The sequence below is a fragment of the Dunckerocampus dactyliophorus genome, chromosome 11 (assembly GCF_027744805.1).
Source record: "Dunckerocampus dactyliophorus isolate RoL2022-P2 chromosome 11, RoL_Ddac_1.1, whole genome shotgun sequence".
NCBI lineage: Eukaryota > Metazoa > Chordata > Actinopteri > Syngnathiformes > Syngnathidae > Dunckerocampus > Dunckerocampus dactyliophorus.
Genome location: NC_072829.1, coordinates 7,220,017 through 7,236,995, shown reverse-complemented (window position 1 = coordinate 7,236,995; position 16,979 = coordinate 7,220,017). Strand labels below are relative to the sequence as shown.

Here is a 16,979-nt window from a genome sequence, read left to right as displayed (position 1 = left end):
CAGAATAAATTGCCGCCGCTTGACTCGCTGTTAAGCTAGTGATAGCATGCAACAACTTCCGGTCAGAGTGAACGAAATTAAAGGCTTGTAACAAAATAGAACAGCATCGGTTTTAACACCAGAAGAGGGGAATTACATGCAGTATGTAGCAATCAATGGCCATTTTATTGTACATCAACTGTTTTTTTTCACTTTATGGAATGTTAAAACCATATTTTACTCAAGCAAGCGCACATAGTTTTGTCACGAACGGACACTTACCGGAAGTGCTGTTTTGTCTTCCCAACAGGACGTCGTTCGACGATTTGTGAAATCATGTATGGCACAATTGTATTATTTATGTCTGAATTTACAATGTCATCTGCACTATATTTGAAAATTATGATCACAATTTTAAGAAGCTCACTTGATGCCAGCATTCTGGTGAAGCAGTTTTAATCACACAAGGGTAAAAAAAAAAAGAAAAAGTAACTGACATTTTGGTCATTCTTTGTTGTGGACTAAAATATAATAAAGGCTTGTGTAATTGGTATAGAATAAATCATTGCTGGAAATGCATCTTTCAATTCTACATTGCTGTGGAAAAAACTACACTACTGAACCAGGTCTTCTTGGGGGTGGTGGGAAAAATGTCCTAAAAAAATATTTACAAAAAGCGGAACCTTGGAGTCCAATGCCGACATCAGACTGTAATATCAATCAGGAAAAGACCACCAGCTGAAGATGACACCTGCTAAACTCTCTCACTAATCCACCAAAGTGAGGTAAAAGTTGGCATTGTATTCAGTTCTTCTTCTCTCTCATCCAGGCGCCGACACGCTGTGGTTGTCACATTAAGAACTCGATCGCAAGAGTCCACATGCAGCAGATCAAGTCTCACGGCTTCCAGAGCTTCAGCAGGCCGTCCTCGCTGTAGGTGGCGATGAGGTTCTGGTGGGGGTGATGGGCAATGCCGATCACGTCCTTCTCGTGGACCTGATAAGGGGTTGAATGAGCTTTCAGTAAACCTTGACCCTGTAGAGCTCCAGACTACAAGACACACGTCCTCTTACCGTCAGCGTTCTCTCCAGCTTGCCGGTGCCGGTGCTGAAACAGTAGAGCACAAAGTCTTCGCCCACGCAGTAGATCCACTCGCCACGAGGAGACAAGGTGCAGCACACAAAGTCACCGCCTTCCCTCTTACCAGAGCTGAAACTCCTGACGATCTGGAAGCAAAAGATTGTCAAAGAATTGCATATTTTCAGAGTGAAATTCAAGTACTTTTAAGAACAGTTTTAAAAATTCCTTGCACGTTATTGTGGGGTATTGTAAGTATACATATGTATACAAATATCATTATTTTATTTGCTCAAATTAAATTAAATTGTAACATGCTGAAAAGAAACAAAACAGATGATCGGGAACCTCAATGTATCCCATGCAGATATTTCCAATCTCTTTTCTTGTAAGAAATCACAACTGCTAAACTGCACCACCTGGCGGCGAAGTTGCTAAATTACATTATTGCTGTCCAATACACAGCTCCAACATTCTGTCTTTCCTTCTTATACCGAACTTTTTTACGGCTAAAAAGAAATATTTTAAATAAATACAATAAAAGGAGATAGAGTAACTCTGATGGCAGTGCATCAAAGAAAAGGAAAGTGAAAAGTGACGCAAAATTAGACATTGTCAAATGTGGAGAAACGCCGATCAACAAGCCATTGGATAAAGATGGTATCTTTGAACATGTGAGAGCATGTGATCCTACGAAACGGACAGTAATAACTAAGCAGCGTAGCGCTCTCATCGTTTCCTCCTCCCAGTAATCCTGTGTAAATATCAGGTTGATTCACCGCATATGAAGAACACTTGAGGGAATCCACTGTACAATATTATGAAGATCAAAACAGTGTGCGGGCGTACACACCTGTCCCTGCATGTTCATGATGACCACCGTATTGGAACGGTTGCACACCACAAAGTGCTCAGGATTCTTGGGCAGCAGGAGGACGTTGTTGACGGTGATGTCGGTGCCTGCGGACGAACCGAGAGGTTTGAAGGTGCTGCTGCACTCGGTGGTCTTCATGTTCCACACCTGGCGGGTGAGAGCACACAACGGCTTCACATTAAAAAACACATTTGACGGGATACGGCTGGAAAAAGGGAAATGCAGCGCCGGCCCACCTTGACGGTGCCATCAGAGGAGGCGCTGATGATGTGGTGACCGTCGGGGGTGAACGTGGCCTCGTTGACAAATGAGGAGTGACCGCGGAACTCCTTCAGGGACTTGCCTGACTTCAGCCCGTGGATCCTGACAAAAAACACCACCACCATCATGAAAGACAACCTGTAGTAAAAGGCTTTCCACAATAAAAAAATATAAGGAAGTACAGGAGTACAACTGACAAACATTGTATAATACACAAATACCAACTATATCAGCGGTGGACGGTGCATTTCATACCTGGGCCTTCAGCAACCTAGTCCACTTCTTCATACCACCACTATCACATAACAATTATACAAAAATATATAAATAATATACGAAAACACAATATAACAATGTGTGACATTACAGAATGATGCATAATTACCATTATTACTAAAGCAACAAACCCATTTAACCCTTTTTCTTCCAATACATCGTCTCTAAACAACTCCAAACTCCAAGGGACAAGGGAATCAATCAATCAGAGGACGGAAAAATGATGACATCACTGTGGATCAGACAGATGGCCTTGAATCTGAAAGATTTCAGTGAATCTAAAAATCCAAAAAATATCTCCATTGCATATAGTTTGTCTGTGACGTGGGCCAGCACTCCTGATTCTGAAGGCCCTGTGCAGATTACATTGACACGGCAACACACAGAAGCTTAAAAAAAAAAAAAATCAAACATACACATACACTACTGGAAGCAGTGCAACCAAGAGACACGCTGCAAAATGAATTATGTGGAACAAATTGTAGGATTTACAGTAAGTTGTAAATATAAGTCAATGTTTCTGCGTTTAGGCCAGCAGAGAAGGCCATTTAAGTATATTATAGATAAAACACAAACATTGTAATGACTAGATACATATATAATAGATGACAAATAATACTTTATTAAATAAGATAATAAATGATTAAATCATAGGCAAGGTACATTGAGTTCCTTGTTTAATCCATTCCATAATTTAATCCCAAATACTGATGTAAATTATAAACTATTTTGGAAAGGCCCTGATCTAAATTCAATTGACAATCTGTGGCTGAAGAAGTCAAGATGTGACATGCTGATAATCTACTACCCAAAATCTGCTTCTCCTAAAGCATCATGTGCTTTGACAAAGTTTAATAATTGTTTCATATTTGTAGAATATTTTGGAGGGTTTTTTTGGTAATTATTCAACAATCCATGCAACTATGCAACCATCTTCTTGCACATTTTTAACATCCCGCTCCCTTAACAGATTTGTGCTTTTGAATTGTAAAGGCTATTCTAATGATGAAAAATCAGATATTTTAAAAGGGAACATTCAAGTCTTTTACTACGAGCTCCTTGCCCGTGCCCATGCTTCATACCTGATGGTCTGATCAAAGGAGGCACTGAGGATCTGGCCGCTGTCTTTGCAAAAGCTGAGGCACGTGACTCCTTTGCTGTGCGCGCGTTCGAACCTCCTCAGACACTGACCGCTCTGAATCTTCCACACCTACACACATACAAGCGCAACACACTAAATGTCAGCTTCGCTTCTGGCTGAGCGGAAAACAAAAAATGGTCCACCTTGATCTTTCCATCTTGGGCCCCAGTGGCCAACATCTCCGTGTCTCGACTGAAGCACATACACAACACTGCGTCGTCCATCATCATTAAGTTATCCTGAGCCTGGTACTTCAGATCCTTAAAGACACAGAACACGTCATCTTAGGATATGTCCACACAAACACTGTTATTTTCAAAAACACATATTTCTCCCACGCTGGTGTTAAAACATTTCCATCCACACCAGTGCAGTCTTACGTCCACATTAAAGCACTTGTGTGTTCGTATAGACATGGCTTTAGTGACAAACATGAGTCAGGCTCATACTTCAAGCTAATTATTAGTAAATAAAATGTACATTTCATCTCATTATATGAGAGATGAACCCTTTACCTTTCTGATTTTGCCTGTAGTGAAGTTCCAAACCTCGATGAAGCCGTCCACAGAGCCTGTGACCAAGTACTGGCCATCAGGAGAGAATCTGGAACATTCTACATGGGATTTTTGGCCAAACTGTAAGAAGGAGGAGAGCATTCTTTAAAAATAACCTGACTGGCATTACAGTACCGGACATTGCGTGTTGGCAGTCGATACCTTGATGTGTCTGCTGAGCTGGGTGGGGAAACGTTCTTCTTCTACGTCTTTGACGGCCGCTTTACCTCTGAACAAGTCAATGGTCATTCCGGGAGGAAGAAGACCCTGATGCTGCTGCCACTTGAGGGACTGATGGGAAGAATGAAAATGGTCATCAAAACAACACTGCACATTCAATTGTAATAATAATAACTACTGTAGAACCGCTCAAGTCAAACCTGAAGTCGTACAAGATGGAATTGGACCAACATCCTCTAGAAAAACCTCTTATGTCACAAAAAACACAGTTGGAACCCCTGCCATGCATGACCATTTTTTTTTAACCTTGTGACAACAATGCCTGTACAGCTAACAAAAGGTGTTATAATGGCAACAGTTTGTCCCTGGAATACATTTGTCTTTGCATTATGTCCTACGGCAGGGGTGTCCAAACCTTTTCCACTGAGGGCCACAGTAGTTAAAAAAATTTTTAAAAAAAACAAAGGATTCGGGGGCCACATTAACTCATTCAATACCAAAGACATAGTCATACGTTTTTAGAAACCCGAACGCCCGATCCCAACAATGTATTTATACATACGTCTTTTACCCATGACGTGCTGACACAACTCTCCATGAATGGATTTTACTTCAGAGCAAGTTTAAGCCATAAAAACAGACACAAGGTGGCAGAAGTGCATTTGATAAGACCTCGGCAGAGATCATGTCAACGGAAAAATCAGACACGACAGGAAGGAGGAAGTGAGAGAGCATGGAGGGGTGTAGGGTGAAGAAGGTTACACATTGTAGGGAAATTTTAACACATGCACACTTAAGTTCCAAATGTGAAAATTCTAAATAGTTCATGGTTTTATATTTGTAAATAAATTGTTATTTTCATGTAAAACAACCCCTTTTTGTGTTGTTTATGTTGGTATAGTTGAGGGGTCGGCAACCTTTGGCATCAAAAGAGCCATTTTTCTCCATCTTCCAGTAAAGAAAAATGGTCTGGAAAACAACACAAACAGCAAAATATGACAGAGCTTATAAACTTTTACAAGTCTTAGTCTTTTTAAAATCGAATCGTACCTGTTACAACAACAAAATTCAACTAACAGAAGTGCAGAGTGCACGCGTAGGTTTACTTTTAAGTAGTTTAAACACTGAACTATACACAGTAGGCTATAGAAAATGATGCATAAACATAACACATAAAAAAGCCCATCAGAGTTCACATTTCTACATATCAGTGCTGTCTGCTCAATATCATTTACATCACTTGACTCGATTCAATGTTCTTGCACTGAATTCATTCATCCATTTGCCAACTGGTGATGTTTGTTGCCATTCTATTGGCCCTGTCTCATTTCCTGTGTAATATCTTGTTTATTTCTTTAATTCTGTGACATTTTTATGAACGACTCTTTCACGTATTCTCCATCTGGCTTCCTCCTCCAGTCCTTACACTCTCCAGTGCAGCGAGTCAGCTACAACACTAGCAGCTGTAGTTGTGTACGGAGCTTTCATCCACTTCATGAAAGTATGTTTGCTCTGCTCAACCTTCCGGTGTACGTAGTTCCGATATCGCTCCATTTCGCCCATCTACAGTTGGGTGCTTTTCAGAAAAAGCTGAGTGCTTGTTATGAAAATGTCTTTCAAAGTTACGTTTTGTGTTGTTTGCTAATTTCTCGCCACCTATCAAGCACACGGGTGGGTAAGCCACATCATTGGCAGTGAAGGCAAACGAATATGTCTATTCAGAATGAAACTCTATTTTCTTCCGACATTTTTCTTTTTAGGGACAAAGTCATAGTTATGGATCGTGGGGGTAGCGCACTCAAGGCGTCTTTTTTGTGTGCCCTCCTCCCACTTCCCTTGCTCATCCAATCAGCAGTCAGGACGCAATGTAGATGTATTCACGGACTTGCGGTGAGTCGGCTATTTCACGCTCTTTTTGAAAACGCACAATTTTTCTCCCTTTTCTAATTGGGAACTGATATTTTCCTGAAACTTACTGATATTCTATTGCTGATTACTAAAGACTGGAAACAGGTAGAAACAAACTTTTTTTTTTTTGATGAAAGACATGCGTTAAATCTTTCTTTTGGTAGGTTCTATGTTTATATATCCATAGAAAGAGTAAATTTTTTTTTATTTTGCCCAAAATACATTTTTATAAAAATAATAACAACAATAAATATAATAATCTATTATATAGTCTTATATTATTATAACTATAAATAATATTTTGTTCACTTTTTGTTTTAAGACACAGCTTTGTGTTACTATTAATATCAACATATCAGATTCTTCTCTTTACATATTTTTGCTCCATTTTTGTTTAAATTTAATTAAATTCAATATAACTGTCAACGAAAAACAAGCCACAGGCCACAAATGTCCCCAGGGCTACACTACAGAACCTGTCCTATGGGAAATATTGTTCTCAAATATGAACAAGTGACTTCAACCTTAAGAGTTTCAGTGTATGAACATGTTTCCTCTACCGAGAAATTAGGCAGCTACCTACTTTATTAGTGTTTATTCAGCCTATCTTGCTGGTCTCTTACCTGGGCCAGCAGAGCCATAAGACGCGACGGTGGCACCACGCTGACTTCTCCCGCCAAAGCCTGAGCGATGGCCGCCCGCCGTTTCTCTTTACTGCTGCCGTCCGGATAGGCCTGTAGGTCAGCGATTAACACGATAAGAGAAGAAATGTCAATAGAGAAGGTAGAGCTCTATCTACTACCAATGATTATGATGATGCATCTTCCTCACCTCCCGGGGATCAAAGTAGGAGCGAGCTAGCAGATTCTCCAGGTGGATGTACCTCTCAGGCTGCGTCTGTTTCAACATGATCATTGGGTCCGTTTGCCTGAGGAGAGAACGGGCTGCACCCAACTCTCGCAGCTCGATGAGCTCCAACACCACCTGAACAACACACACACACACACACACACACAAATGCGGAGACATGAAACTTAATCAATGATAAGGATACCAGTAATTATGACTGGATGGGACTGCACTCGTTTACTACACAGAATAAAAATAAACAAACATGTCCAAGGCTGACCTGTTCATAAAGGTCTATTAGGGTCTTATCGGGAAGCTTGAGGGACTGGATGGCTTGGAGGACGGTGTCCCAGTGTCCGCTGTTGATGTCGGCCACAAAGCTGTCAATGCTGTCCACCGTGTTAAGAGACACGGTGGTCTCCTCCTGGAGGGTCGCCAGCGACCTGTGCAGGTTGTTCTCCTTCAGGTACTGCATGATCAGACGGACCACGCTGTGCACAAGACAAAGTTAAATTAGTGGAGCAGATCTGATTAAGGACAATCGTTTACTTTTCAAGGGTTCCGTGCTGGAGAGATATAACACAACTTGTATTTTGTACATTTAGGACTGTGGCTCTGACAACATTCACTCTCTGAAGCTGTGCATTCAAGGAGGGCAGATCCATATGTTAGTATCGATACCAGGGTAGTATCATCACATGTATTATAATAAAAGGGAATAATTGTAGTACTTTGTTGATACTCTTATATTGTTTTTTTTATAGTTTATTTTTAAATTGTTCACAAATGTTTGTTAATACATTTGTATCACCTAAAATCCAATTAAAGACAAAATGTGACAAATGATCTTTAAAAATGTATTTACTTGGTAATATCGGATCGATACCAACATTTATAGCATCGCCCACCTCTACTGTACAGCTACGAAAGGATCTAGTGGCAGGCGTAAGCTAATGCCAGTAAAATTTATTATCATTACCGGAGTGTTAATAAAAGTCAACGAAATGCTTCCAAACACATCCGGCCTTTATGCAAATAACAAATGATTCTTCTGACGCCCCATGCAACAAAAAAACTAGTCTGTTGCCTACTTTAGCGTGTTAGCTTAGCCTAGGTTGCTAACACTAGCGCACAAATGACACGAGCCTCACTTCCAAAAAAGCTTGAATTAATAATAGTAGGAAACAGGTAGTTTAATCTTTCAAATACTGCAGATAGAGTGTTAAAACTTCGTCTACTCACTCTACGGACTCAATCTCCAGAGACATGATTATTTCAGTCAAAACTGCAACACGACACAACTAAACTAGCGAATATGCAAGGCAGCACAGGCACTGACCCGGAAGTACATCAAACTCTTCCGACTCTTCGAAATAAATATTCATATGTTAAAAGACGGCTATGAAGAATGTAGAAGAGATGCAATATTTTAGTTTGTATCAGTGGGAGAAGGGATAAATTGGAATTGTTACCGAGCCAATTAGCAGATGACAACAATCCCGCTGAAAGAGATTGCCATAACTATTCCACTAGTCAAACTTGTTTGGGCATTTCAGGACTTTAATTAGACTTTTAAAAAAATGAATTATTACATGTTAATTATTATAAAGAAGGGGATTGTTTCATTTGGTTACAATTTGCCAGAAAGTCACCTGATGTGGCCATCAGGGTCGCTCGATTGAGATACTTTGTGTTTGAATTCTGATTAAACATATAGTGTTGTTGTCTTTTAGAACAGGAAGTGACGCTTTATTGTGAAATCTATTCATGTTTACATTTAAGACCCAGTTGAAGACACAATCTTTTAAAATATGAATTGTACAAGATTGTTGAATATGAAACAAAATAATAAAATGTGTTGCTTTTTTTTCTTTCACCGTGTCACACACTGAAGTATTTCAAAAGTGCATCCTCTCAACCTGATAGCTGGGTACAGTACAGTTATGATGGAGAAGACTTCCTGTCGTTGGACATGAAGACATGAACAAAACCAAAAGTTATTCCCATCAAACACAAGTGGGACCATGACAAAGCTTATCAGGAATACATTAAGTATTACTTCACTGAGCGTTGTCCTTCTTACCTGAAGAAGCATGTGAACAATGGCAGGTTGGGAGAATGAACAGAACAAGAATTTCATTGCATAGCAGAACTATGCAATGGGCTGGGGGGACTGGGGGCCCTCTCCCATAAATTTTTTTTAAATTAGACCTCATTTCCTGCAATCTGGTGATATCTGAGGCAAATTTTATGTCCTTAATTTCAAGAGTTTGTTGTTATTTTTATCCTTGGAATATATCGTTTAAGCCAAAACATTCTATTTATAAAATTACCGGTACTAGGAGAAACCCATTTTAGCTCAATTTCCTGAAATATTTTCCAATTTGAAGCAGCAGTAAATTCCGAGGATTTGAGTATAATTTTATGTCACTGAGGATCGCTTTTCTGGTTAATTTTCATTGAGAATAGACAACAGTTTTCCTTATAGTCATGATACCAGAACCTTTATTTTGCACCTCCACCTGAATAGCCATGTACAGCACAATGGCACAATAAAGTTCTCAACAATGTAGTTTTTTTAAATCATCCATCCATCTTCTATGCCGCTCATCCTCACGAGGGTCAGGGGTATGCTGGAGCCCATCCCAGCTGACTTCGGGCGAGAGGCGGTGTGCATCCTGGACTGGTTGCCAGCCAATCACAGTATATATATATATACTGTATATACATATATATATATATATATGTATATACAGTATATATACATATATATATATATATATAAACAATCATTCCCTCTCACATTCATACCTATGGGCAATTTAGAGTCGCCAATTAACTTAACATGCATGTTTCTGGAATGTGAGAGTCCCTGGAGTGCCTGGAGAAAACCCACGCAGGGATGGGGAGAACATGTAAACTCCACACAGAGACGCCCAACGGAGATTCGAAACCAGACCTTCCAGATCCCCTGACTGTGTGGCCAACATGCTAACCACTAGGCTAGGCTAACCACTTTTTTTTTTTTAATCAATATATTAGAATTTAGATTTGTAAGGATGTATTTAATCGGGGGCCTAGTGGTTAGCATGTTGAACACACAGTCAGGAGATTGGAATGATTTGTGTTCCGATCCTGGTTTGGGCATGGAGTTTGCATGTTCTTCTGCAGGTACTCCGGTTTTCTCCCACATTCCAAAAACATGCATGTTAGGTTAACTGGAGACTCTAAATTGTCCAAAGGTATGAATGTGAGTGTGAATGGTTGTTTGTCTATATGTGCCCTGCCATTGAGAGAAAGGTGAGAAAAGAAAGGCAAACAAAAAGGGTGTCAATATGTGACCCGTTTATTTATAGCCTAGCCAGTCTATGTGTCATGGAAATTAACCTGTTAGCTTAATGTCCGCAATTAAATAAGTATGTATTATTAAAACAGTTGTCCTTCCCCCATTTACCAGATTTAATAACAAATGAGTCAGTAGCGGCCATGTCTCCCTATACTGAAACTTTACCCCTCCCTGTCCCAGTGAGGAAGGTGAGCAACACTGTGTTCAATGGCATGCCACTTAGTATCATTGCAGGGAGTCTGTGGGAATTACAAAAAAAGAAAAAATATTTTTGTGATGACAAAAATTCTAACTGAAATTATTTTTCCACATAATGATTCCATTTCAACTTTAGTGATGTTTTTCATGGGTCCTAGAATTTAATATAACTTCTATTTAACTAATTCAACTGCGATAGCAATAATGAAACATTAATTCACCAATGACAGTTGTGTCTGTTTTCAAATCCATTGAGTACAGGTTGTGTACAAATGTGTACTTATACACTTACTCACTTATAAAAATGTAATACATCAAATGTCCATTAAAGACAAACAGCGTTACTGTTTCTTAGAAAAGGAAGTGACTTTTATTCAGTGTTTTCACGTTTACATCACGATCATTTACAATACGAATTGCATCTTGAGCAGGAAACAAAATAATAAAATGTGTTTGTTTTTTTTCAGTGATTCACCTGCTGAAGTATAAAAGAGTATGTGATGTTTGGTTATGTTGATGACGCTGAGATTGTTCACTATGACAGCAACAGCAGGAAAGCAGAACCCAAACAGGACTGGATGAACAAAATCACAGCAGAGGATCCACAGTACCGGGAGACACAGACACAGATCAATAAACATAATGAGCATGTCCTCAAAGACAACATTGAAGAAGCAATGAGGCGCTTCAACCACACAGAAGGTTTGTTTATGTTGAACACTCTACTATTAAAATATATTTTATGTACTTATACACTTTTTATACAGTAGTAAACACACATTACTGCACGGATACCTTGTCTCTATCCATCCCATAATAACCTACAAAACAGACATGATTGACACTTAGAGAGCTGTGTGTGTGTGTGTGTGTGTGTGTGTGTGTGTGTGTGATGATGATGATGAGGTTTCACTCTGCTTTGCAACACTTTGTGTCATTCTCTCAGGTGTTCACATTTCCCAGATGATGGTTGGCTGTGAATGGATGATGAGACTGATGAGGTTGATTGTTGGGTACACTACAGTTATGATGGAGACTTCCTATCATTGGACATGAAGACATGGACATGGATCGCAGCAAAACCACAAGCTGTCCCCACCAAACACAGGTGGGAAAAAAGCTTATATTGAACACAGTCGGTATCACTTCACTGAGGAGTGTCCTTACTTGAAGAAGCATGTGAACAATGGGAGGAACGTCCTAATGAGAACCACATCATGTACTTTCACCTTTGTAACCATGTTAGCACGCCCCCTATCTCTTCTGTCATGTTGTCCTCTGTCCACATGTGGTGTCACTTCCTGTACAAAGCTTCCAGAGGTGTCTCTCCTCCAGAAGACGCCGCCCTCTCCGGTCAGCTGCTTCGCGACAGGTTTCTACTCAGACGGAGTCATCATGTTTTGGAGGAAAGACGGCCAACCGTTATGGAACCTTCCAGATGGCGGTGGACCTGAGAGTGGAGGTGACTACCGATGTGGAGGGCAAATACGAATGTGTGTTTCAGCTGGCTGGTGTCAACGAGGACATGGTCACCAAGCTGGAGGGGAGAAGCATCCTGAGCAACGCAAGCCATGAAGGTGGGAAAGGCACATTTAGTTGAACATTAGTGTCCTCAAAACAAGCACATTGGAGACGTTTCCTATCAGAAGTCCAACCTTCACCATCATTGATCCATGTCACAATAACAACATGCTTCACACTGCCTGCTCCGGGGCTTGAGCACAGGACCTTCTCAATGGGAGATGAGAACACTGACCACACGGCCAAAAGCCTGGACTGTCGACCGTGTGTTCAGCGCAGCTCTCAAGGCACAGGGAGTTACCGACGTACACTTGTACAGCCTCACGGGCTGGCATCCGTTACACATGCACCATAGATTCTTTTACAACCACTTTTGCTTCAACAGATAAAATAGGATGAATAAGAATGATTTCGGTACACTAGCTGGGTTTGAACTCAATAGTTGATTTACTTTGTGGTTCAAAGGACAGGTGTTGTGGTCTTGATGATCTATTTAAGTGGGTACGTTTTTTTTTATATTAGAAGTAAATGAGCTAACACGCAGAGTGCACAAAAGTCAATAGTTTGATGTATGTCTCAAACAAAATACACTTTTTCTAGCAAAGGAGTCTTCAACCATAACACTTGCATTACAAGTTCAGTTATTATCGTGCAGCGTCTTGAAGGGGCATAGGCCATTTGAATGTTCGAGCTTGAATGAATAAATGTGACACAAGGGCAATTCGTTATTTGGATGTTTAAGGTTTTTCAACCAGCTGTGGCGATTCAATATACGTATTAATTCCTCGAAACAGCAGCTAGTGACGCACGCTAACCCGGAAATACGAGGAATACCTCCGACTCTCCAAATTAAAATATCATTTGTTTGGGAGAGAAACAATAATAAATTAAAACAACATAGTTTGCTTATCTTTTTTTCCAAACAAAGTGTTTTTTATCGTCAGTAGGACAACTGTTACTCGCAAATGAGCTGCTAAACAAAGTCGACTGACCCGTCCTCAATGTCGTCAGCAGGGGGGGCTGTACACACAGCTTTGACTCTCAGGCCCTTCTCAAGGCTCATCTCTGCCTCTGAAGGTCTTTCAAGGTTAAGATGTTATGGTGCTCACCGCAGAGCGCTCGACTTTGATTGTGCTGGCTAATCATGACATAATCCCACTGTGAGCTGCCTCCACGCTAGAAGTGGATTGGTAGCCGAGGACGCTTGGGTTTTGTGTGCCTTTTTCTGTGGAAGGGGCACGGAGGATGAGAGGGATCAGAGGGGAAGGCATGGTGCTTTTCACTGGCTGCCAAGCCATTGTGAATACATCAACATACGAGGAGCAGGAGGGAGGCGTCAGTTTGATTTCAGCGTTCCCGGCATGACAAAGCAGAGGCTGCTTGGGGAATGATTAGCAGCGATGCGGCGAGATTGACGGCGGAATCAAAGACGCGATGGGACGTGAAGGCAAAACAATCTAAATGTATATGAGGCGCAGGGTGGGAGAGAAATTGAGCTGTTTGGGTTTGTTCTACAAAAGCAAACACGTCCTCACTTTATCCTGTTCAGTGATGGAACCTTTTCAAGGCAAATGATACTCATTATCACCATTTATGCACTAATTGGCATAAACCCTAATTGACACGCAATATGTTTAATGTCCTCATTCTGACACTTGGGAGACTGCAAAATGAGAAAAAAGTCTACGTAGTCAATCCTCTTGACCAAACAAAACATAGTCAGCCTGCCGACTCTCCCTGTCCATTATCTGCTATGGGGTGCAGCAAAGCTCTCTACTCCAAGTTGTCAAGGAAAGAGCATGGCCACTCTGACTGGCCCAAGAAAATCTTTCATTGGGCTTTGAGGCTGCAAATGATTGTGTTCCGCTAGTTCTGCCTGGCAACAATAGACATATACAGTCGTTGAAAATACCCATCTCTTCATCAATTTTCGACTGTTTATCCTGTTTAGGGTCACAGGTGAGCTGGAGCCCATCCCAGCTAACTGTAAATCACAGGACAAATCTAGACAAACAACCGTTCACACTCACAAAGACTCAAAATAATCCAAAAGTCAAAAGTACAGCACACTATATTCGTGTGCGTCAAAAAGACATCATACAGTCGCTCCTCTCACAAGTAATTAATGACCGCGGCCACCTTGCATACGAAAAGTAATCAGAATGACCCCAAATAAAACTGGAAATAATCCACAAAGTCATGGAACCTGCAATTAAAAAGCAGAATAGAAATGATGGGACAAGAAAGCGCGCTGTAGCACAAATGCTCAGTGTGAGTGCAGGCCAGCAGGGGCCAGGAGAGGGAGGGGTGAAATCATCCAAGTCCAGCGCAGTTCGAATGAGCAAGTGTGAGTACATCCTATTTCAGTGCAGGCCTCTCGAGTGCTGGTGGGCGGAAGCCGCCTGCAGGTGTGAGATGTATTGACAGTCGGGGAGGAGAGGCTCATCATCCAGGTGCTAAGTCCTGATGGATGTGCCCCCGTTGGCTGTGTGCCGCTCAGGTGCCAGCGTGCGTGCTAGTGGCATGGCGACCACTCTCAAAGCCAAATGGGATTCGTTGGGCACCTTTTCAGTCTTCCTTCAGTTCCTGACGCAAAATAGGACACAGTGTTGCATGAGAAGAGTGACAGGACATGGAGGTGATAAAGCTCCGGGCTGCAAATGGGTTTGTGCTTGCAAGAAGGTGTTCCAGGCACGTGCACTTATATTTATTAGCCTCTCAGCATCCTTGATAAGGCAGGTGTGGAGCACCGAGATAATGTACAAAGAGACTTCCCGGGCGCTCGTGAGCTACAAAGCTCTGCGCTATTCTCACAGAAAAAAGAAAAAAAGAAGCCCACAAAGTGCTGATACGAGTGCTCGGCTCGGAACAAGGTGAGTGCTCCATCACTGCGTAATGCAACACCTCACTTCTGCAAATGGAAGCGTCAGAATGAAGGCTGTGTGTAGCTAAGGATGAAGCACCGCACACACGTTCTCCATAAGAGTACAGTAATAACAAATTAGTTTGTAATTATTGTACAATCCAGAAGAAGGAAAAATGGCAGATATTTGATTGGGTGATCTAAATATTGGTGGAAATGCTCACCAATCACCATTAAAATGGCAAAAAGAAGAAGCGGGTAAATATTCAGTTTGGCATTTTCACAATAGTCGATTCGGGACAGCACTACACTGTCAAAATTTGCACACTCGGGAACTAAGTACACAGTGTACTGACGGAAGCATTCCATTTGAGGCATTTGAGTGTTTTATAATAACAGATTACCTCACTTATACCTGTCAACTCTCCCGGTTTACCCGGCACCCTCCCGTTTAGTAACACGTATGGTGCTGTTCTGGTTTGCACAGCTTCCTGTCCACTCGGCAACACTCAGGGAACATCGGGGTAACACATCCTGTAGCCAGTAAAGTCAGACTTTCAAAATAAAAGAAGCACGCCAGGAAAATTGCATGCCGCTGGTGGAAATTTTGGTGGTACTATTTCCCTTTCATAGTAAAAAAATCCTTTATTTTGCCCTCATTGTTCTTGAAAAAAATCCTTTATTTTGCCCTCATTACCCTTATTTCTTCCACAAGCTTTCCCTTATTTTCCCTTTTACACTTATTTTTCCAGAAAATTTCCCTTAATTTTCCCTTATTTCAGAAAAATTCCTTTATTTCTTTTCATTATCCTTTATTTCATTATCTCCTGCTTTCCCAGAAATAAAACATATTTTTCCAGAAAATTTCCCTTAATGTTCCCCCCCCCTTTTTATATATATATTTTTTGAGAAAAGTTCTTTTAGTTCCCTTCATTTTTCCCAGAAAGTTCCTTTTATTTTCCCTCCTTTCCCCCTTTTTTTTTTTAGAAAAATGTCTTTACTTCTATTTATTTTCCCAGAACTTTTCTCTTAATTTTCGTTTATTTTTTTTTAAGAAAAATTCCATTATGTCCCTTTATTTTTCCAGAAAATGTCCTGTATTTTCCAAAAAAAAAGTATTTTCCTTAAATTTCCCATATTTTTTTCCGAGAAAATTTCCCTTATTTTTCCTAATTTCCCCTTATTTTTCCAGAAAATTTCCCTGAAAATAAATAATAAATTTTGACGCATTTCTTTTTACCTTAATTTCCCTAATTTTCCCAGAAAAGTATTCCCTTACTTTTCCTATTGAAAAAAAACATATTTTTTCATATTTTCAAATGTACAGTAAACGTTGACAGGCAGGTACTGTATGCTCACACTATTGGCTGTGCATGCGAAAGCCTGTTTTAATGGCCTAAACCACTTCCTGCTACCGCATGCTGCTTTTCCTGCAAGGTTTCTGGGCCACAATTAAAAGCTAATTGTGTTCATGAGACCGTTCAGATGTGGCAGGTTGAAATGAGGCTATTATGCAGAACACAGAAGAAAGCGCAAAGCTATTTGCGGTTAATTAACGTGCTAAATTTCTGCCTCACCATTCATAGGGAAGGTGGGACGTGGATGCCTTTTGTTTATTTGCTCTTTTTGCTGCCTGGTTTTTAGGCCAGCATGGTGAGGTTTTGCATGGACTCACTCTGCACTCGCACCGGGATGTATTGATCCGCATTGGCAAGCACATGCGCCATAATAAGTAAATCCATCTTCCGCTGTCCAGAGGGAGAAGTGGGCAATTCAGGTGCAATTTTCCCGTCTCTTATGGAATTGTTTCCTGCTTTTGCATCCCAACAGGCCACAGTGAGCAGACGCAGTCCTGCTGACTGGCTGAGCAAATCCAACCCTAATAACAATTCATGGTGTTTTAATTGAGGCGTGTTGCTGGAGTGGAACCAAGCTGATGGGACTAATGTACA

The 16,979-nt window shown here is 40.8% G+C and overlaps 1 protein-coding gene and 1 pseudogene across 1 annotated transcript; one reads left to right on the top strand and one right to left on the bottom strand.

Annotated features, from left to right (window-relative positions):
• Positions 1-366: 366 nt before the first annotated feature.
• Positions 367-8,438, bottom strand: smu1a (SMU1 DNA replication regulator and spliceosomal factor a). Its single transcript, XM_054792436.1, has 12 exons — positions 8,342-8,438; positions 7,380-7,590; positions 7,082-7,234; positions 6,874-6,984; positions 4,325-4,453; positions 4,124-4,243; positions 3,752-3,868; positions 3,550-3,677; positions 2,167-2,293; positions 1,910-2,077; positions 1,053-1,205; positions 367-975 (listed from the first exon to the last, which is right to left on the bottom strand). Exons 1-12 carry the CDS (start codon positions 8,365-8,367, stop codon positions 877-879), a joined length of 1,542 nt encoding a protein of 513 aa, XP_054648411.1. The 5' UTR covers positions 8,368-8,438; the 3' UTR covers positions 367-876.
• A 1,506-nt stretch (positions 8,439-9,944) lies between these two features.
• Positions 9,945-15,231, top strand: LOC129190304 (class I histocompatibility antigen, F10 alpha chain-like; annotated as a pseudogene).
• Positions 15,232-16,979: the final 1,748 nt, after the last annotated feature.